The 23,461-nt window shown below is 35.4% G+C and overlaps 1 protein-coding gene across 3 annotated transcripts in view; it reads left to right on the forward strand.

The window, feature by feature from the left end:
- RASA2 (RAS p21 protein activator 2) overlaps nucleotides 1–23,461 on the forward strand; it is a 144,465-nt gene that overhangs the window by 77,373 nt on the left and 43,631 nt on the right. For all 3 annotated transcript variants that reach the window (XM_035704945.2, XM_025448775.3, XM_025448776.3), the window contains 4 exons: nucleotides 15,520–15,603; nucleotides 18,161–18,233; nucleotides 21,476–21,552; nucleotides 22,527–22,628. In XM_035704945.2, the coding sequence (XP_035560838.1) occupies nucleotides 15,520–15,603; nucleotides 18,161–18,233; nucleotides 21,476–21,552; nucleotides 22,527–22,628 (336 nt within the window). The remainder of the gene's footprint in view (nucleotides 1–15,519; nucleotides 15,604–18,160; nucleotides 18,234–21,475; nucleotides 21,553–22,526; nucleotides 22,629–23,461) is intronic.

The following is a 23,461-nucleotide window of genomic DNA, read 5'->3' on the forward strand; positions in this document are numbered from 1 at the left end:
GGGATGAAAATCCAGGCTCCTCATGTGGTCTTTGCTGACACCATTGGGGGAAGGGGCTTGTTACAGCTTGTCAAATGTGGAAGTCTAGGCTCTCTCCTCAGCCTTTGGTCTTTGTTGATGGAGGTTTGGGTGGAGCTACAGTATTTTTCATGGTGTTTGATTAGAGTAAGTGGTTTTTTATTGTCTAAAAATGGTTTCTGTCTTGCTAAGCTGCCCAGTTCCTGGTCCTTTGGCTAGAGAGAGCTGGCTCTTAGGGCATTTTTTGTCCATGCCCACTGGTGTTTCCAGGTTGGTGGCTTCTCTAGCACTCAGAGATACATAAAATACAAAAAAAATAAAAGATAAAAATAAAAAAGCCCAGGGAATTCACTCCCATGTCTTCCCTTGGGTTCCAAGATCTCTAATCGGTTTGCTCCTCTTTTTAGAGTTTTCTTATGGTGGTTATATATTTAATGCCCAAGATTTTTAGCTATATTTAATGGGGGACTAGGGGGCATGCATTGACTCCATCTTGACTTGGAACTGGAAACTATTTTTTTTTTTCTTCTCGAGTAGTATTCCATTTGTTTATCCACTGGTTGACAGATATTTGAATTTTTTCCAGTTTGAGACTACTGTAAAGAAAGCTTGAGGGCTCCAGAAAACTCTGGGGATGGTAGGAAAAAAAGTAAAAAGGAAAAGCTGCTCTAAATGTTTACAAGCAGGTCTTTATATAGGCATATAGTAGTCTGTATTCTTTCCTTTTTTCTCTTCTTCCCACTTAAACCTCCACAGTCCATACTCATTGGCATATGACAGCAGACCTCCAGTAGCAGTTTTGTGGGATTTTTTGATATCTCAACTTTTATTATTTTTTTAATTTTTTAAAAATTTTTTCAACTTTTTTTTTTTTTTAAAGACTTATTTATTTGAGAGAGAGAGAATGTGTATAAGCAGGGGGAGCAGCAGAGGGAGAAGCAGGCTCCCCGCTGAGCAGGGAACCTGATGTGGGGCTCAATCCCAGGATCCAAGAATCACAACCCAAGCCAAAAGCAGACATTCAACCAGCTGAACCACCCAGGCACCCTGATTTCTCAACTTTCAGAGGTATTCTCTGTTTTTCAGTAATGCTGAAGGCATATTTTTATGTAATGTTTTCTTGTGCCACTTGCTGAACTTACAGTTGGTGGGTAATGTGTGGAAAGGTTCATATCCTAGCAGTTACTATTATCTTCTAGACCTGGAAGTTCCCCACTGCAGCATTTCTTAAATTTCTGTAAGACTTCAGTCCAGTGATCTCTACCATATTCTTACCTGCTTTTATTTTTCACTTCCCTCAAGGTCTTTTTTCCATGATCCATCACTATCATCATTTTTTCTTGTGGGTTCCCTAACTTCCTTGCTCTTTTCTTCATGCATCGTATTTATCTGGAACAATCCTAGTATGAATGAACTCAGTTTCTTCCTCTGCATTCAGTCTGCACTTGAATATTACTGGAAAAAAATCACACAGACTGATTTTACTTTAAATTCATGATCACAAATCTTGCATGGGTACTTAACCTGCCCTGGAATTTTACTGTGCCTTTCTAATAATACCTGTGAGGTTTTCCATCACTATAGACTGTAAATTGGTAACATTTTCCTGAATCTAAATCTGCAAACCTGTATTGGCACCTATCTTTCTGTCCTTACGTTATAGTAGAGAAGATGCCCCTTTTCTTATTGGGGGTGAATTCTTCTGTCTGAGCTCTGGATTCCATCTTATTTCCCATACTCAAGGACTTTGTTCCTTTAGTTACTCCTTCTGTTTCATCAGCTTCACCTTCTCTTTTATTTTTTTATTTTTTAAAAATTCCTTATTTACTTTTTTTGACACAGAGAGAACAAGCATGAGCACAAGCAGGGGGAGTGGCAAACAGAAGGAGAGGGAGAAATAGGCTCCCCACCAAGTGTGGAGCCCAACATGGGGCTTGATCCCAGGACCCCGGGATCATGACCTGACCTGAAGGCAGTAGCTTAACTGACTGAGCCACGCAGGCGCCCTTCACCTTCTTTTAGATTGTTCTCATCAACATGGAAGACATGTTCTAGAATCTCCTATCCTAATAGGCATGCCTTTCCAGACTTCATCTCTGGAACTCCCCCACCTATCATCCTCATTTCTCTCTTCTCCTTTGAAGGCAGACTTTTCATTTTAATTTTTTTTTAATTTTTATTTATTTATGATAGTCAGAGAGAGAGAGAGAGAGGCAGAGACATAGGCAGAGGGAGAAGCAGGCTCCATGCAGCGGGAGCCCGACGTGGGATTTGATCCCGGGTCTCCAGGATCGCGCCCTGGGCCAAATGCAGGCGCCGAACCACTGCGCCATCCTGGGATCCCAGACTTTTCAAAATAAAATTGTCTAATAGACAATAGGGTTGTTTGAGTGTGTATACTAGTTCTCTTCACACAGAAGGTTGAGAACCAGTCCTGGATGTCAACCCAGTAGCACTGAACATACTTAGCATCCATATCTTGGTTTATAAATATCATTCTCCAGTCAATACTGTCCAGTAGATCTTTTTGTGATGATGAAAATGTTTTATAACTTAACTGTCCAATACGGAGCAACTAGACATATGTAGCATTGAAAGCTTAAACTATGGCCCATACAACTAAAGAATTGGATTTTTAATTTTGTCCAATTTTATTTGTTTAAATTCAATTAATTATATAATTAATATATAATGTATTATAAGTTTCAGAGGCAGAAGTCAGTGATTCATCAGTCTTATTTAATACCCAGTGCCCATTATAATTTTGCCCAATTTTAATTAATTTAAATTTTAATAGCCACATGTGGGTAAAGACTACAGTAGAAGAGCTCCTCCAATAAAAAGAACCTGAATTTTTTTTAAGTGTTAGCTGATTTTAGGACTTGAACATGGAAAATACAAGATGAGATCAGAACATCTGTGGAATCAGAAAGTAAGAAAAAGCTAAAAATAGTAGTAATAATAATAATGAAGGCATGTAGAAAGGACGTTGAAACTAACTTGAAGGAGCTCCAAGTAACCAAACTGGGACAATTCAAGCATCAAAATAAATAGTGGTAATTACAGAATAAATCCATGAGCCAGTACTATAGAATAAAATATCCATGAGCCAATGCTAACATATAAATAAACAGGAGAAAGGACTACTTTTTCTTATAGCAGAATTCTATTTAATGAATGTAGGACAAATGATAGCAAAAGAAAATCAACATTGGCAAACACTATAATAATGATAATAGGTATAGGGATAAATCATCTATGGATGCTAAATAAGTGGGCATAAATATGAAGACAGTATATTTGCATAGTCTCAAAGACTTTCCCCATAAGACGTCTGATAGATACCAATTTGACTGTGTGACCGAAGTGAGTATCACTGGTGGTGAGACATCCAGCCTCCTAGTATGATGACACCAAGATGCATGATCTCAGTCTAATTATGAGGAAACATCAAGTTCAAATTAAGGAATATTCTACAAAAGAACTGGCTAGTAGTGGCAAGATCATGGGTCAAGGAAGATAAACTAAGGAAGTGTTAGAGGATGAAAGAGATTAAGAGGACATGACAGCTAAATGCAGTGTGGACCAGAAAAAGGACATAGGCAAAATTTGAATAAAATCCGTAAGACTAGTTACTGTTATCATTAACAGTGCATTAATGTTATTTTCCTGTTTCTATAGTTTAACTCTGGTTACACAAAGTATTAATACTGGGTTGATGGATATATAGGAACTGTATATATCATTTTGCAACTTCTTGAATGTCAGAAGTTATTTCAAAATAAGTTAAAAAAATTGTACCTTGTGCATTTAACTTGGGTCTTTTTACTGAACTCTGCACTCATATGTCCACCTGCCTTTTTGGCAATTCCACTTTTGATGTGTCACAACATTGTAAATTTAATACATTTGAAATTGGGGGATCCCTGGGTGGCGCAGCGGTTTGGCGCCTGCCTTTGGCTCAGGGCGCGATCCTGGAGACCCGGGATCGAATTCCACATCGGGCTCCCGGTGCATGGAGCCTGCTTCTCTCTCTGCCTGTGTCTCTGCCTCTCTCTCTCTCTCTCTCTCTCTCAATCTGTTTGTGACTATCGTAAATAAATAAAAAATTAAAAAAAAAATAATACATTTGAAATTGAATCATGGACTGTCGTATCTGTATAGCTCTCCCCATAGCCTTAACAGTTGGAACCACTGTGCACCTAATCAAACAAGCCAGAAATCTGGAAATCATTTAAAATCTTTTCTCCTCTCTTCCCCCACATATTAGATCTATTTCTTTTTTTTTTAAGTTTTTTTATTTATTTATGATAGTCACACACACAGAGAGAGAGAGAGAGAGAGAGAGGCGCAGAGACATAGGCAGAGGGAGAAGCAGGCTCCATGCACCGGGAGCCCGATGTGGGATTTGATCCCAGGTCTCCAGGATCGCGCTCTGGGCCAAAGGCAGGCGCTAAACTAGATCTATTTCCTATTGATTATATGAAATATTTCTTTAATTTTCTAATTTTTAATATCTAATGACATCTTTAAACCAACAACCATTTGTTCCCTTGACTATTCCAGTAGTCTCAGCTGGCTTTATACTCTGCAGTCCCTTTTCTCCATAGCAGCCCAGAGCTGGCTTTTAAAACATAAATTAGGTCCTGTCATTACCCTGCTGAAACGCTTAATGATTCCTGTTGTATTTAGAATAAGATCCAAGCCCCTTAACTTGGCCCATGAGATCCTACATGTTCTGACCCTGCCCACCTCTCGGATTTCATCTTGTGGTTTGCTTCCTCTTGTTCATATGTTCCCTGGCCTTCTCTCAATTCCTCAAATATGACATACTCTTCCTGTTCAGAGATCCACATCTGCTGTCCTCTTTGTCTGGCATGCCAATTCTTCTTCTAGCTGGTTCCTTCTCATCCTTTAAGTTTCAGATTAAATACAACTTACTTATTTTAAAATAGGGCACCTTGTTCTTTTTTTCTTCATAGCACTTGCCACTATTTGTAATTAATTATTTTTTTCTATATTCTTGCTCATCATCTGTTATTTCAAGTAGACTCTAAGCTCCATGAGAGCAGAAACCATGTTTCTCTTATTCACCTCATCACCCCCAGAGTCTGGCACTAAAAGGCACTAAGTAACTCTTTCAAACAACTAAATGAAGAAAGAAGGTGTAACATTTGTCTTCTTAAAGGACAAACAGAAAGTAGCTATCCTAGAAAAGGTGAGATTTTTTTTTCCCCTAGAAGAAAAGGACAATATAGGCAAAAGTATGGAGGAAAAAACATCATAATGAGAGAGGGAGGGAGGATAATTAAAAGTAGTTTGATATTGCTGAGCATGTAAAGCTTGACTCAAAGATTGGTCAGATACAAAAAAACAAAAACTAAGATTGGTCAGATAATGATGAAATAGGCTGAAGCCAGATCTTGGAGGGTCTTTTGTACCATAGGAACTTATTATTAAACTTAAAGGGCTCATGGAACTCTTAAAAGATTTTAGACAATAGAGTAGTATGGACAAATACGGATTTTAGAAAGATCAGATATGTGACAGCAGAGACAGTTCTATACTTATAGTAACTGGGAAGTGAATTTGAAGGGTGTTGGGATAATCCAAGTAAGAGATAGTGGATTCCACACCTGAACTGTTAGAGAAATGAGAAAAGAGAACAAATGAGATATTTAGAGTAGCATCACTAAAACTTACTGATTAGATGTAGAAAGTGAGGAAGAAGGAGGAATCTGAGGTGCCTCCTAGATTTCTAGATTGTGTTACTAGGTGGGTGGTAGTTTTACAACAAAGAAAATTCTAGAGGAGAAGCTCCTTTAATAAGAGATGGTAATGAGTTGAGTTTTAGCTGTTCTTGAACATCTAGCTAGGGATTTCCATCAGGCATGTAGATATAAAAATCTTAAACTCTGGTGAGATCTCATATAGAAATGTAAAAGTTGGTGTTAGTTGTAGCCATAAGAATAAATGTGATAAAAACAACCTTAGAAGAAGGTTATATAGTGCAAAGACAGTAGCTAAGAATAGCTCCAGTAGTAGAACAGCAAATGAGGAAAACACGAGGGAGACAGGTGATACGAGGAAAATTTTGTAGAGTGAAGGCCAGAAAAACCAAGAAAGAAGGGGTCTTTAAGGAAGGAGGGAATGATCAAAAGTATTGCATACAGCCAAGAAATCCAGTAAGAAGAGCCCTGAAATATATGGATAGCTTTTGACACTCAGGGGACTTTAATGAGGAGAGTTTCCATAGAATGAAGAACGTAGAAAAAGTAGATTTCATTAAGGTGAAGAGTGAAAGAGATGTCAAATCATTTGGAAAAACAAACAGAAAAATTAAATAGGTACTGGGTGACATGAAGTTCAGGCAGTGTTTTTATATTAGAGAAACAGGCTGAGGGAAAGAACCAGACAGAGAGAAAAGAAACAAGTTGAAAAATGGTTTGTTGCTAGTATATAGAAATTTTAAAAAATAGTTTATATTCTGCAACCTTGTTACATTTCACTGATTAATTTATAGAGTCTGTAGGATTTTGTACATAGATGATTGTATCATCTGTGAATAGACAGTTTTGCTTCTTCCTTTTTAGTCTGGATACGACTTATTTCTGTTTCTTGTCTGATCACACAGGCTAGAACCTCCAGTGAATAGATGCGAGAGCAAACATTTTCGTCTTATTCTTTATCTTAAGGGGAAAGCATTCAGTTTTTTTTTTTTTACCATTAAGTATGACATTAGCTGTCGTTTATCAGGCTGAGAAAATTCCTCCCTGTTCCTGGTTTGCTGAGAATGTTTATCAGGGATGGATATTTAAATGATCTTATACCTTTTTTTTTTTTTAAGATTTTATTTATTCATTCATGAGAGACACAGAGAGAGAGAGGCAAAGACACAGGCAGAGGGAGAAGCAGGCTCCATGCAGGGAGCCCGATGTGGGACTTGATCCCAGGTCTCCAGGATCATGCTCCGGGCTGAAGGCAGAGCTGAGCCACCCGGGCTGCCCTTGATCTTATGCCTTCTCTGTTTTCAGCTGTTAATATGGCAAATATTGTTGGCTTGATTTGCTAAAATTTTGTTAAGGTTTTTTTGTATCTATGTTTATGAAGGATGTTGGTCTGTAGTTTCCTTGTAATGTTTTAGAATTAGGAATAATATGTTCATTGAATGAATTGGGAAGTATTCTCTTTTTTTTTCCTTCAATTTTCTGTTTTTTTCTGTTTTTTTTTTTTTTTTTTTTTTTGTATATGATAGATATAATTTATTATTTATTTTTTACATGAATAGTATAAGAATTTACCAGCAAAGCCATCAGGGCGTGAATTGACTTTGTTTTGCTTTTTGGTGAAAAGACTTTTAACAGGGAATTCAGTTTTTAAATATATATATATATTTATTTAAAGATTTTATTTATCTATTCATGACAGACACACAGAGAGAGGCAGAGACACAGGAAGAGGGAGAAGGAGAAGCAGGCTCCATGCAGGAGGCCTGATGTGGGACTCAATCCAGGACTCTAGGATCACACCCTGGGCTGAAGGCAGGTGCTAAACCGCTGAGCTACCCAGGGATCCCCCAGAATTCAGGTTTTTAAATAGATACATAGTTATTTAGTTTTTTTTTTTTTAAGTAATCTTTGGTAATTTGTATCTTTCAAGACCTTAAAGAAATATTTTTTTATTTCATTGATTCTTACGTTTTTTTTTCTATTTTGATTCCCATTCTGTTTTTGTTTACTTTATGTTTGTTTTTCTTTTCTAAGTTTCTCGTGATGGAGGCTGAAGACAGTGACTGAAAACCTTTCTTTTTTCCTAATGTAGGTGTTCAGTGCTATCCTTTTTCTTCTGAGTACTGGTTTAACAGCATCCTTCAAATTTTAATATGCTGAGTTTTCATTTTAATGAAACTCAAAATACTTTAGTTTTTCTTTTATTTTTCGACCCATGGATTATTTATATATAGCAGGTTTGGGGCTTCCACCATTTGTCATCCTGCTGATGTCACTCTCCTGTCTTCAGTGATTTTTATCATACAGTTTAAAATGTTCTCCAGTGGGGCGCCTGGGTGGCTCAGTGGCTGAGTGTCTGCCTTTGGTTCAGGTCATGATCCCAGAGTCCTGATATATATGGAGATATATATATATATATATATATATATATCATGATATAGATATATATATATATATATCATGAGCTATTTTGTTTCCAAGTATTTGAGGATTTTCCTGATATTTTGCTGCTGTTGGTTTCTAATTTAATTCTTCTGTTGTCAACGTATTTTGTATGATCTGAATACTTCTCAATTTGCCAAGACTTGTTTTTGGACATACAGTGTCATTTAATCTTGTTACATGTTCCATGTGCATTTGGAAAGATACGTGTTCTCTGCTTTGGGTGGATAGAGTATTTTTTTTTAAAGATTTTATTTATTTATTCATGAGAGACACACACAGAGAGGCAGAGACACAAGCAGAGGGAGAAGGCTCCACGCAGGGAGCCCAACATGGGACTCGATCCCAGGTCTCCAGGATCAGGCTCTGGGCTGAAGGCAGCACGAAACCCCTGAGCCACCCAGGCTGCCCTGGACAGAGTATTTTTAATAAATGTTAATTATGTCAGGTTAGTTGACAGTCTTGTTTAACTTTCATTCTTAAAATTGCTTTATCAGTTATTTAGGGGGGTATTGCTATCTCGAACTATTTGTGGATTGTTATATCCTTTTTATAAATTGACTTCTTCACTATTATAAAAAGACCCTTTATCTCTGGGAATACTCATTGTTGTGAAATCTACTTTGTTATTAATATAGCTTCTCTGGCTGGCAGGCTCGCTTGCTTGCTTGCTTTTTCTTTTCTTTTTCTTTCATGTTTCTAATTTCAATTTAATCTTACAAGATTTTTAATCTAACTTTGACTTTATACTACTATCTCTCTTGACTGTTATATTCAAAATCTTAATCCCTGACATTAAGGTAATTACTTTCATTATCTTATAAAATTTAGAGACTAGATTTAGAATAATAATGCTAGTATTACTACTGGTGGTGAGGTTACTGAATCAGGTTTAAAAGATCTTACTGTATTTTGTTCTAAAGATAGAGTCAAATACTGTACTCTTGTCTCTTGAAATAATTCTTTTTTAGTCATTTCTCAGAGTCTTTTTATTTTTAAGGATTAAGTTTAATTTTACTTTTGAAATGTACAAGTTTTTTGGTTTCCAAAGTCAGAACTTACATGAGGTATGTTTGGAGAAGTATCACATTAATTCCCAACCCTCTACCCTTCATATCAGAGTAATTAGAGAGTAGAGATTTACCTTATTTTTTTTCATAACTACATAGAATTCCACCATATAGATATACTATCAGTTGTTCAACCAGACCCTTACTGATGGGCATTTGGGTTGCTATTATCCATAGGATCGGTTTTCTTTTGATCAGTATTAGTATGTATTTTCCCATTCTTTTAACCAGAACCTCTGCTTTTTAATTGGTGTGTTTAGACTATTTACATATCAGTGTTTCTATTGCTCTGTCTTCGTGTTTATTTATCTTTCCTTCTGCCATATCGTTGAGCCCACCCAGTGCATTTTTTATGTCAGATGTTGTAGTTTTCATTTCTAGAATTCAACTTTTACTGTTTTCTATATCTCTATATAGAGATATAGAATATATAAACATAAGAATATCATTTTTTAAAATTATTGTTATTTTCAAATTCCAGTATAATTAACACACAGTGTTACATTGGTTTTGGGTGTACAATACAGTGATTCATCAATTCTGTACATTATTCATTGCTCATCATGGTAAGTGTACTCTTAATCCCTTCACCTATCTCACCCATTCCCCCACCTCCCCTCTAGTAACCATCAGTTTGTTCTCTAGTTAAGAGTCTGTTTTTTTGGTTCTTTGTTTTGTTTCTTAAATTCCTCAAGTGAGTGAAATCATCTGGTATTTGTCTTTCTCTGACTGACATTTCACTTAGCATAATACCTTCTGATAGATCCATCCATGTTGCTGCAGATGGCAAGATTTCATACTTTTTTATGGCTTAGTAATATTCTGCATGTGCGCATGTGCGTGTGTGTGTGTGTGTGTGTGTATACACACTACCTTTTTATCTGTTCATCTATTGATGGACACTTGGGTTGCTTCCATAATTTGACTATTGTAAATAATGCTGCAGCAAACATAAGGAGTGCATATATCTTTTCGAATTAGCATTTTTCATATTCTTTGGGTAAATACCCAGTAATAGGAATACTGGATCAAATGGTAATTCTATTTTTATATTTTTGAGGAAGCTCCATACTGTCTTCCAAAGTGGCTGCACCAGTTTGCATTCTCACCATCAGTACAGGAGGGTTCCTTTTTGTCCACATTCTTGCCAATGCTTCTTGTTTTTTGTTTTTTTTATACTAGCCATTTGATTAATGTGAGGTGATAACTCAGTGTGGTTTTGATTTGTATTTCCCTGATGATGAGTAATGTTGAGCATCTTTTCATGTGTCTGCTGGCCATCTATATGTCTTCTTTGGAGAAATGTTGGTGCATGTCTTCTGCCCATTTTTAAATTGGATTACTTGTGTTTTGGGGTTTTGTGTTGTATAAATTCTTTATGTATTTTGGATACTAACCCTTTGTTGGATATATTAGTTGCAAATATCTTCTCCTCTTTAGTAGGTTGTCTTTTGCTGTTTTTGGTTGCTTCTTTTGCTGTACTTTTTATTTTGATGTAGTCCTAGTATTTTATTCTTGTTTTTGCTTGCCTTGCCTGAGGAGACTTACCTAGAAAAATGTTGCTGCATCCAGTGTCTGAGAAATTACTGCCTGTGTTCTCTTCTACAGTTTTTATGGCTTCACGTCTCACGTTTAGGTCCTTAGTTTATTTTGAGGGTTATCTATATATATATATATATATATATATATATATATATATAGTGTAAGAAAAAGTGGTCCAGTTTCACTCTTTTGCATGTAGCTCTCCAGTTTTCCCAACACCATTTGTTGAAGAGACTTTTTCCCATTGCATATCTTTGCTTCCTTTAGCCAAAGATCAATTGATAATATAATCATGGGTTTATTTCTCGGCTCTTTATTTTGTTCCATTAGTCTGTGTGTGTTTTTTGTTTGCCAGTACTCTACTGTTTTGATTACTACAGATATGTAGTACATCTTGAAATCTGGGATTGTGATACCTTCAGTTTTGTTCTTTGTTTTCCAGATTGATTTGGCTATCCAGGGGCTTTGTGGTTAAAAATTTTAGGAGTATTTATTCTAGTTCTGTGAACAATGCTGTTGTTTTGAAAGGGATTGCATTGAATGCTTAGATTGCTTTGGGTAGTATGGACATTTTAGCAGTATTTTTTCTCCCAATCCTTGAGCATGGACTATCTTTCCATTTGTGTCATCTTCAAATTCTTTTATAAGCGTTTTATAGTTTTCAGAGTACAAGTCTTCTACCTCCTTGGCTATGTTTATTCCTAGGTATTTTGCAGTCTTTGGCACAATTGTAAATGGGATTGTTTTCGTAATTTTTCTTTCTGCTATTTTTTTATAAGTGTATACGAATGCAGTGAATTTCTGTATATTGATTTTGTATCTTGCAACCTTACCAAATTCATCTGAGTTCTAGTTTTTTTGATGGAGTTTTTCGGGTTTTCTGTATAAGTATTATGTCATCTGAAAATAGTGAAAGTTTTACTTCTTCCTTACCAATTTGGATGCTTTTTATTTCTTTTTGTTTTCTGATTGCTGTGACCAGGAGTTCAACAACTATGTTGAGTAAAAGTGACGAGAGTGGACATTCTTGTCTTGTTTCTGATCTTAAGGAGAAAGCTCTCAGTTTTTTCCCATTAAAGATGTTAGCTGTGGGTTTTTCATATAAGACCTTTATTGTGTTGGGGTATATTCCCTCTACACCTACTTTATTGAAGGTTTTTATCATGAATAGCTGTTGTACTTTGTCAGATGCTTTTTCTGCATCTGTTGAAATGATCATGTGGTCTTCGTCCTTTTTCTTGTTACTGTGATGTATCACGTAGACTGATTTGTGAATATTGAACCACCCTTGCTATTGCAGGAATCAATCCCATTTGATTTTGGTGGATGATTTTTTAAATGTTGTATTTGGTTTGCTAATATTTTGTGGAGGATTTTTACATCCACTTTCATCAGAGATTTTGGTCTGTAGTTCCCTTTATTTGTAGTGTCTTTATGGTTTTGGCATCAGGGTAATGCTGGCCTCATAGAATGAATTTAGAAGCCTTCTTTCCTCTTGTGTTTTTTTGGAATAGTTTGAGAAGAATAGATATTAACTCTTTAAATGTTTAATAGAATTTACCTGTCAGACCATCTGGTCCTGGACTTTTGTTTGTTGGGAATTTTTTTATTACTGATTCAGTTTCATTGCTGGTAATTTGTCTGTTTAAATTTTCCATTTCTTCCTGATTCAGTTTTGGAATGTTACACGTTTTTAGGAATTTATCCATCTCTTCTAGGTTGTCTAGTTTGTTAGCATGTAATTTTTCATAATATTTTCTTACAATCTTTTGTATTTCTGTGGTGTCAGTTTTTTCTTCCTTTAATTTCTGATTTTATTTTTGAGTCTTCTCTTTCTCTCTTTCTCTCTCTGTCTCACTCTCTCTTAGTCTGGCTAAAGGTTTATCAATTTTGTCAATCTTTTCAAAGGACCATCTCCTGGTTTCATTCATATGTTGTTATTTTTAAGTTTCTATTTCATTTATTTCTCCTCTAATCTTTATTTCCTTCCTTCTACAGGTTTTGAGTTTTGCTGTGCTTCGTTTTCAAGCTCCTTTTTGTTTATTTGAGATTTTTATTGTTTCTTGAGATATCATTATGGTTCATATTTTCTTGATTCTTTGTATTCCTGGTTATTTTCTGTTTGATTCTAGACTATATGAAGTTTCTGGATATTTTTATATTTCCATGAATATACTTGAGGACCTGGTTAATTGCTTGGAAGCAGTTTCATTCTTTTGTGGTTTGCTTTTAAACTTTGATGGATTGAATAAGAGCAGCCTTTAGTCTAGTACTTCTATTTTCTCAATAATGAGGCCACATCTGTGAATTACCAGGTTTCATAACGTGGCTGTAGGACTTTATGCTAGTCATTTGTGGGCTTCAGGAATTGTTCCCTCTGCTCTTTTTTTTTTTTTTTTTTAAGATTTTATTTCTTTGAGAGAGAGAGTGACTGAGAGAGCAGGAGGTGGGGGAGGGGCAGAGGGAGAAGGAGAAGCAGGGAGCCTGATGTGGGCTTGATCCCAAGACCCTGGGATCAAAACTTGAGCGAAAGTCCCTCTGCTCGATTCAAATGATTCTTTCCTTAGCCTCAGCTTCCTTACATGTATATGCTTATCAACACTGAGCTAACGACTCCAGGGGGATTCTTGTAACTCTCTGGAGATTTCTTTCTGTACAGGTTTCTTTTCTCTGGTACTCTGCCTTGGAAATTCCAGTTACTTCGGTCTTCCCCAACTGTCAACTCTCCCTCTTCTCAGAGAGACCCCATACCAGTAAGCTGGGACAATTGGGAGCTCACTTCATTTCTTCTCCCCTCAAAGTTCACTATCCTGCACTGCCAATTTTGTAAATTTTTTTTTAGTTATTTCAGGTAGGGAGATAATTCTGTTACTTGGTACTCCATCTTGGGTGTATGTAGACATTAACACTTGTCTTCTAGTTTAAAAAAAAATGCTCAAGGTACTTTAAACAATTTTGGATTAAATTTATTTTCCTTTGCAATTTCTAAAAAATATATTAATATCAAATGTATTTAAACAAAATGTAAGATAATTTAGTATATAGTATACTAAGCTCATTTTCAGCATTTGTTTTTTGCTTATCCATGGTTTATGATATGAAATTGTTTGACTTATTGATTAGAAGAATAGTTGTATTCTAGGCAATTAGAAAAATATTTCATAATATGTAGCAAATAAAATAATTTGTATTTAATATTGTTAGAAAACAATTTTTAAAATATCTTATATTTAAAAATTAAGACTACTTCTGATGATTTTTATAGATTTATGCTCTTATGGGCATCATTGTTTTGCTTTGTGGAGTATTCTTATAGAAGTTTTTGTATAATGAACTGCTTTTTTCTCAGGTTTTTTTTTTTAAATTTCATAAAATTATAATGACCTATAATTAAGATTTCTCATAATTAGTATTTAAATGAGATAAATTTGGTATTACAAGGAGAGTAATAAATTTAGGTACAGTAGGGAATGTAGAAAGACACTCAACTTTAGAAACAGTTAAAGTAGAAGTTGAGTCTTGGCCCACTTTGTACAAGTTGTATTACTTCTTTAGCTTTATTTTGTTACATTCTCACAATCTTTTGGAGCCTTATTTTCTTCTTTAAGGTATTTTTTCTCAAAGACAGTTGTGGGAATTAGATACATTTTGTGAGAATAATGGTAAACTACAAATGATATATAAAAAGCAGGCATCATTATGAGATTTAGCCTGAGGATTTTAAGTTTTGAATAGTATGTAATTGGAAACTTTGTACCTAATCCTAATATTGATAACCAGAATTATTATCTTGGTCTGTGCTTTCTTTAGTTTCAGACATTTTTAGAATTTGATTTTTGATACCCAGTGTAATAGAAATGAGTCATATTATCATTTCTTTCTTTATTTTGCAGCACACCATATGCACTTCACCCACATATACGATGTGGATTGTAGAGAGAAATAGGATGTTGCTCAATAGCCCACATCTCTTAACAAAGAATACTTTTCAGCATTTCTCATGAGATTCTCTTAGACATTAGGAAGTGCAAACCCTTAGATTTAAACTAAATTCATGAACTCAATAATATTTAGTGAGAAAATTTGAGAAGCAGACCATTAAGTTAGATTCTATATCCTCTGTAAATACCAGTGACTTTACCCTTAAAGCAGATTAGAAGACCTTTGTTTTTAAGTTCTGAAACGTTTTCTGCAGGATAATACAGGAGTTGTTACTGAGAATCAGAATAAAAGGCTACAGAATTGTGGGAGGCTTGCCCTCTATTTATGAATCAGATTTTAAGTGGAAACCACAGTCGTTTCCTTGTTTCTCATTCATGCTTTAGCAGAGGATGTGATGCCATAGATCTGGCTTGGTTTGTAGTTTCTCCTTTAAGGTTCACACCACATTCTTTTCCTGTTTAGAAGCCACAGCAGTTTTAATATATTACCAAACCACAGAATGTACCTTGCTAGATGTTTAGTGGGGGGATGTGTGCTACATATTGTTTGGTAGTCTCCGTATTCATTGTGGCAGTGTAGTCTAATTAGGTCCTATTTCAGAAATTTAGCATAAGTAAATAAGTGCACAATATAGATAAATGTATTTGGGGTACATTGTATATAAGCATATATCTGCAGACTTGTGGAAAACAGTTTTAACCCTTTGTTAATTTGTATTTGAAATAATGCTTTATGTTGTTTAACTTGAATATTTGTTAATTTTCTTTTATTCTTAGCATCATCGCATGCCATGGGTTGCCTCTCATAAATGGACAAAGCTGTGACCCTTATGCAACAGTTTCTGTAGTGGGCCCTTCTAGGTAATGTTTTTTTTTTTTTTTTTTTTAAGTTTTTATTTAAATTCCAGTTAGTTAACATACCCTGTAATATTAGTTTCAGGTGTACAATATCATGATTCAACACTTCATACAATACCCTGTGCTTATCACAATTGTACTCCTTAATCCCCATCACCTATTTCACCCATCCCCCCCACCCACATTTCCTCCTGGTAAACATCAGTTCTCTATAGTTAAGAGTCAGTGTTTCTTGGTTTGCCTCTCTTTTTTTTTTCTCTATGCTCACTTGTTTTGTTTCTTAAATTACACCTATGTCAAAATCACATGGTATTTGTCTTTCTCTGACCGACTTATTTCACTTAGCATAATACTCTCTAGCTCCATTCATATCCTTGGTAGGTAATGTTTATTGAATTATTATTGAATTTTTTTAACCTCTAAACAATGTCAAATATGCCTTTATTTTCCATAAGTACACTAATTTTAACCCAGAAATGTAAGCATCTCTGGATCTGAAGACTCAATATGTATATGGGTTTAACAAATGATTTCCTTCTTTGACAGTAGATGCTTCGTTACATTGAAATGATCAGTGGTTGGTTTCTATTTGTAACTTGGAGTTCAGAATTCAGAGAGAGCAATTATTAGATTTTTTTCAGTTTTGAAATATGACTTAAGAATTACAAAATTAGGGCAGCCCCGGTGGCGCAGCGGTTTAGCGCCGCCTGCAGCCCGGGGTGTGATCCTGGAGACCCTGGATCGAGTCCCACATCAGGCTCTCTGTATGATGCCTGCTTCTCCCTCTGCCTGTGTCTCTGCCTCTCGCGCGCTCTCTCTGAATAAATAAATCTTTAAAAAAAAAAAAAGAATTACAAAATTAAAGCTCTAAGAATAAATGTTTAATAGCTATTTATGACACAAAGTAATGCATGCTTTGAAAGAAAGATCGTTAGTGAGTTCTGTTATATGCTTGCAAACAACCAAGTCCTGTTTTTATAGAAAGAAAGTGGACTCTGTTGGACTCTTAGACTATGAGGAGTAACTTTTCAAATCTGCTGGACTCTTAGACTGTGAGGAGCAACATTAGTTTTATAGTAATTAAAATGTACTTTAAAACATAAACTTGACCTTCTTCATTCATTATCGACCTTCCTGCCTTCAAATGTCTTAGATTTTATGCAGGTAAAATCCTGTTTTAAGAAATGCTAGCCCAGAATAGCAAGGCAGTTTCCATATTTTTATCTGGAAAGCAGCTCAGAACTAAAAATGCCTTTTCTACTCATGGCATCTGTGCTCTACAGAGAGAATTCCAAGCTGTAGACAGACTGCTGAAGTACCAGAACATGGTAAAGTGCACCATATCATTGATTTAAATTATTTATGATAATTAATGGAAAAACCTATAGCAATTTGTATATTTTGTATTATTTAACTTCATTATGATTTCTTTCAGAGCCTGACTAGTCTGAAATTTGCCTACAACTTGAAGGTTTAAAATCAGGAAACAAAGAGCAAAATATTCCCTCCACACCAAACACATACATACATACACAGACATATGCCCCTTCTCCCCAACTTCAGGCTCTCTAGGTATTCTTTTTATTTATTATTTTTATTAGTTTTTCTTAATTCCAGTATAGTCAGTATACAGTGTTATATTAGTTTCAGGTGTACAGTATAGGTATTTTTATTTTATAGAAAATCACCAGTAAGTCACTTTTAAAAAAAATGTATTTGTATATATGTATATAAAGTACCTAGCACCATGTAGGACTTATTGTGTGCTCAAACAGTATTGTGCTGTTATTACTGTGGATGGTTTTAAATTTGAAAGCAGATACTTAATCCATTAAGATTCATGCAGTCAGAGGGATTTAGTTTAGTATGTTAAAAATCCTGTAGTTTTGTATGTTAAAAATCCTGTTTAACCTAGTGGAGCTGTTTTTTGTTTTGTTTATAATCTGTAGCTAAAGACAAATTCTTTAGTGTAATCATTTAGTAACATACAAACAAACTGTTTGGCATATGAATTGGTTATTAGGAGTCATTAATAGAATTGATAGTGTGCTATCATCACATTAGATGTTAAAATTGGGAAAGGCTAGGGAAAGACTTCATGGGACTTCTTTGCAACCTTCTTTAATTATTTCAAATAAAAAGTTTTTTTAAAAGGCCATATTGTACCTGAAGCCCAAGAAATAAATTTAGTTAAGAATGCTTTTCGTGTTCCTCAGGTTCCTCAGGTATTTTTCAGCATAGATAAAGGTACTCTGAATCTCATTGTCTTCCTTTTACCATTCTGAGTTGCTTATATAAAATAAGCTTGACAATCAATCTAGTTTAAATCTAGTCATATATAGAAAATAGAATCTTGTCATATATCACATATACAAACTTGTATTTTCTTTGATCTTTAGAGACACCTCAAAATTCTTTCCTAAGTAATATTAAAAACTATAGTTTTTCCTAAGTCATCTTAACAGCTAAAGGGAGATCAGGCTCCCTGCTCGGAAATAGCATGTTTTATAATTGTGTACTATTAAGTTCTACAAGGTAAAACTCTACCACATTGGAACAGGAATGACCAAAAGAAGACAAAAGTAAAGAAGAAAACAAGCAATCCGCAGTTTAATGAAATCTTTTATTTTGAGGTAACTTTTTGTTTTATATAAATGTTGACATTGAATATTTAATATTGAATGCTGGTTTATTTCTTTTTTTGAACTACAGTCATAGTAATCATTTAATCAACTAATGCAACACTAAGCATTTCTATTCCAAGTGCAGTAGAACCATGATGTAAATATGGTGGAGGCCCATATATAAAACAAACAATGGCAGAGCTATGACTGATTTGGGGATGGGGAGGACCAGGGCCACACATACTCCTTAGTCATCCCTAATATCACATCCTGTCACACACCCTTCCACCTTATCCAGCCCCCCACCTGACACACAGTGGCCACCAAACTCTTGTATGGTACTATTTGAAAATCACTAGTAAAGTAAGTATGATATCACTTGGTTGCAGTTCTAGTTCAGTTGATGTGGAATAAATCACTAAATGTGAGGTTCAGGTTTATCTTGTGAAAGGATAATTTTGTAAGAAAAAACACTGCCCTACCTGACAGTTTTTAGGAGGCCCACATGTGAGAATGCTTTGAGACCATAAAATGCTATATGATTAAGGCCTCATTATTAAGTTCTTTTTAGCTAATTCCCTCTATAGACATATGCTTATTTGCATAGAGATCTTCAGCTGCCTTGAAGTTGCCCCAAAATACAGTGCTTTGGAGTTCTTTACTGTGGAGCATCTGTTAAAGAAATCCTTTTTCATATTATTTGAAAACTACTGGAAAAAAAAAAAAGTCAACCTCTGATTTCTAAGATTGTTTTCTAACCGTAGAACATGTTTCAAGTAAGATTGACAGGGAAGATTTGAAGAAAGGTTACATTGTGTGCTTTTTCCTTTTTTGTGTGTATTTTTCTTGATAATTTCAAAGTGGAGAGAGAGCACATCTAACCATGCCTGATTACAACTACTTTATTAAAAAAAAAAACATAGGTTGAAGAAAATGCCAAATTAAAGTAGGAAGAATTGTGGGGGTAGAGGCAAGGGAGAAAGAAAAACAAAAGAAAAGGAACCAGTGTGAGACTTTTCCATTTCCTGGCTAAAGACTTTAGTTGTTTTACATTTATCAATGGCTGTTACATCTAGCCTGCAGAAAACATGGGGCAACTTGCAACAAGCAGATGGCCCTTTGAAGGCAAGGTCTGACCTGCTTGCTATATCCAGGCGTACCTATAAAGCCTTAAACATTCATTCCAAAGGCCCTTTGTTGAGCTGATTATAAAGATAAGATTCAATCTCTGTTCTTGAGCTAAAGCAAGAAACACAAAGCATATATACGCACGCATATACATAGCAGTAAAATGCAGTAGATATTGGGGAGATCAGATGAGTTCTGCTCCAGCTAAGTTAGCAAAAAAGAAGTATTAGAGAAGAAGAACAATTTGAGCAGAGACATAGAAATAGAAAAGCAGAAAGCTATGTCCAAAGAATAGCAAATAGTGATTTAACTGGAAGGGTTCTAGAAGAAAATAATTGGAACAAAGTTTAAAAGCTAGACTAGGACCAACTATGAAAGGTCTTATATGCCTGGCTGGGGGGCTTACAGAGTAGTTGTTGACAGTTTTTGAGCCTGGAAGTAGTAAGAGTAATGCGGTGTTGTGGGAAGAATCCCCATGATCTATGGGCCAGTGGCTGAGAAAGAACAGAGATAAAGAGATTGTTATAGTTTAGGTGTTAAAAAAAAAAAGTGTTGGGGTGGAGGAATCTGATCCAAGAGAATAACATGGAAAAAAGAGAGGAAGGGGACAAATGAGAAAGAAGCTGTAAAGGGCAGGATAACAAGTTAGTTAGAAAAGACAAAGGAGGAATCTGATATCCTCATGGTTTCAAATCTGGAATAAGGGAGAAGTTAAGGAAAGTGTAAGTGGTTCAGTTTGGGACATAACAAACCTGAGGTCTGACATGAAATAGGCAGTTGATGACTGAAACTTAAAATGGGTGATGGCTCTAGATAAGGACTCAATATTTGCTTGCAGAGAGTCAAGAGAGCCAGTGAAATAGAAGTATACAGTATAGGAGAAAAGTGAGGAGCTCACTTCTGCCCCTTATTAGGTATTCAGCTTTGAGCATGTCTCTTAATTTCTGTCCTTTAGCTTCCTCATTTTCAAGATGAGGATAATAAATCTAACCCTGCCTGCTTCAGAGCAACGTTCTGATGAACAAAGAAGATAATGGATGTGAAAGCACTTTGTAAACTGTATAGCACTTTGCATCTGTTAGAGCAAAATAAAAATTAAAACCGTGGAGAAAACCCATATTTATAGCCTCTGGGGAAAAAGAGGTCCCAGGGGAAGAAGTGGAGAGCAGGAGGTTGCCTGGGTAGTGCCTGGGTAAACTCAACAGAGTGTTTCTGGGAAAGGAGGTATAGTTGTACTCACTTATTCTGATAGAGTGGTCAAGGAAGATGAGAACTAAGAATTCACCATCAGACTTGGTAACTAACAGAGGAGTTTGGGGAGGGTGATCTGTGAGGAAATCAGATTATAAGGAGTTACTGTAGTGAGTGGGTGTGAGGAAGTGGCAACTGTAAGGATGGATTACAGTTTTGAGATATTTGTCTGTGAGAGGAAGGAGATAGAAGACCATACTTTAAGTGTAGAATTTTTCTTAGACTTGAGTGAGGTGAATAAGCTGGTCAAGAAAGCTGCGATTAAAATAAATCAAATGCTTATTGTATGCTTACTGTATGTTGTGCATGGGTGGAGTAGTCCTGGAAAAGAGGAGGATCATTTATCTCCTCTCTTATTCAGAAATGAAAAAACTCATCCAGTTAGAAAGACCTATGTGAAAATGGACGTGTTCAGGTGGACGATAGCAGAGGAAGTCCCTGCCAGTAGCCTTGATGTTTTTGGTTAAATTGTGAAAAGGAAGTGTAAGGATAGAATTGATATCTTGAGGAATGTGGGAAAGTCTTCAAACAGTTCTTAGCATGTGCAGCTAATGCCAAAATAGAACACTTTTACTCTTCCAGCCATCAACAGATTACATGTGAGTCAGAGAACCTAATGTTATTGTAGATTGAGTTAATAAGGGAGGGCATGCAGGCAAGATTGCTTTTGATATTTTTATACTGCTTTATTACCTCCCTGCTACTTTCCATAGCTGTTTTTATCTTTAGCTTTTCAGTAAACTATGACCTAGGCATTTTTCTCTGTTTATAATAAATACAATTGAACATTTTAGGGATGATAGTTTTTTTAAGTTCATGTAGGAAAAAAATTATGTTAAAAATTTTTGTAAACTAAAATATTTTGTTCACAGGTAACCAGATCCAGTAGTTATACAAGAAAGTCCCAGTTCCAGGTAGAAGAGGAGGACATTGAAAAGCTGGAAATTAGGTATACGTCTTGGAGTTTTATTGAATAGGGGTTTTTTTGGTGTCAAAAGAAAGTCCTAAATTTAACTGAAAAAGGTGAACTGAACTTAATAGAATTCTCTTTAGCAAGTTGGCTGATGAAACGTAGAAGAACATCCATCTAATTTAAATTCATATTATCTTTTAAAAATCTGTTCTCTTTGCAGAAGTAGTCGAGGTGTATTTATTTAAAAAAACCAAAGATGACCTAATTTTCACCTATTTTATTATATTTTTAATTTTCATAAATTTAATTGCTCTTTAAATTTCTAAATCATAGCATAATGGATGCAAAGAATATATAGAAAAGTCATTATATATTAGCCAATTTAGAAATAATTTTTTTATTCTTCTTAACATATCTGCTGTCTAACAGAAATTTCAGTGAGGTAAGAAGTCTTGTAAGATAATTCAACAGGTGCATGTGTTTGAAGTTTGTGCCAATTAGGTCTTAAATATTTATGCTGTTGGGAGGGGAAAGTTTTGTAAGTGCATGTACAGGTGTGGTGTTAACAGTGTGTTCATCTTAAGGGTGTATTAGTCACATGTTTGGAATGATCAGGTAATGTATTTTTCTAAATCACCCATCTTTACATATTAACTGGCTCTAATTGAGAAAGAAACTGTAATCTTGGTTGGTTTCTTTTCTCAAACTCAACAAAGTAACTCTAGTTCTTACTGCTACAGGTTAAAATAAAGCCTAGACTTTGAGACTAAGAAACTTAAGTGCTTTTTTAAGACTATTTAAAAGTTACTTTCTGTGCTTATAAATAAAAGCTACTGCAATATTTTGTTTCCTTAGTTTAGATAGTGAGGTATATGACAGCGCTAACATCTCTTACTTTTAAGCATGTAAAATTAATGCTATAATACAATCAAAGTGATTTGAAGCTACCTGGTGGCGTGTGTTCTCTTAAACATTCTTTGCAAAAAATAAAGCCAGTTTTAAATTTTCAGGATCGACTTGTGGAACAATGGAAACTTGGTCCAAGATATTTTCCTAGGAGAGATTAAGGTTCCTGTGAATGTGTTAAGAAATGATTCCTCTCATCAAGCCTGGTAAGAAGACCAACATTCTATTTTTTTTTAACTATTTTTTTTTAAAGATTTTATTTATTCATTCATGAGAGACACAGAGAGAGGCAGAGACATAGGCAGAGGGAAAAGCAGGCTCCATGCAGGGAGCCCGATGTGGGACTCGATCCCAGGAATCCAGGATCACACCCTGGGCCAACACTCAACCACTGAGCCACCCAGGCATCCCTGAAGACCAACATTCTAGTGAACTCCACAGTAGTCCATCCCCTTTAATATACTATACATTTAAATAAATGCTTACTATAAGCATATTTTTCAATTTGAGGTGGAATAAGCCAGAAATCATTAACTTTGATTTGATTATTAATTTATTGTTGCAGAAATAGAAGTACATTGATGATTCTATGACAACCTCTTGTACTGGGATACAGGAACTGAATTGTCTAGGGATATTCTGTTTAAAAATGAAATCTTAACTCTAAGGAGAAAATGAAAATCATTTTAAAACATTGCAGAAGAGTTGCCCATGTGAAAAGATGCTTGGTCACAGATCAGCATCTATAGTAGAGAAGCTTTATTAATGGCCATGGGAACTGTGGATATTTGAAAATAGGGTTTATGGTAGGGAATCAACTATTTATGGGATCTAACCAGTGATTTTCCTTTAACACACCCCGTTGAAATGCCCTAATATTTTCTAAATGTCTAGGATCGAGGCGCACCTCGGTAGCTCAATAGGTTGAGCATCCAACTCATGATTTCAGCTCAGGTTGTGATCTCAAGATTGTTTGATAAGTCCCATATCAGGCTGTGATCAGCTGGGAGTCTGCTTGAGATTCTCCCCCACCCCTACT

The sequence above is a fragment of the Canis lupus genome, chromosome 23, assembly GCF_003254725.2.
Source record: "Canis lupus dingo isolate Sandy chromosome 23, ASM325472v2, whole genome shotgun sequence".
In the NCBI taxonomy this organism is placed as follows: Eukaryota; Metazoa; Chordata; class Mammalia; order Carnivora; family Canidae; genus Canis; species Canis lupus.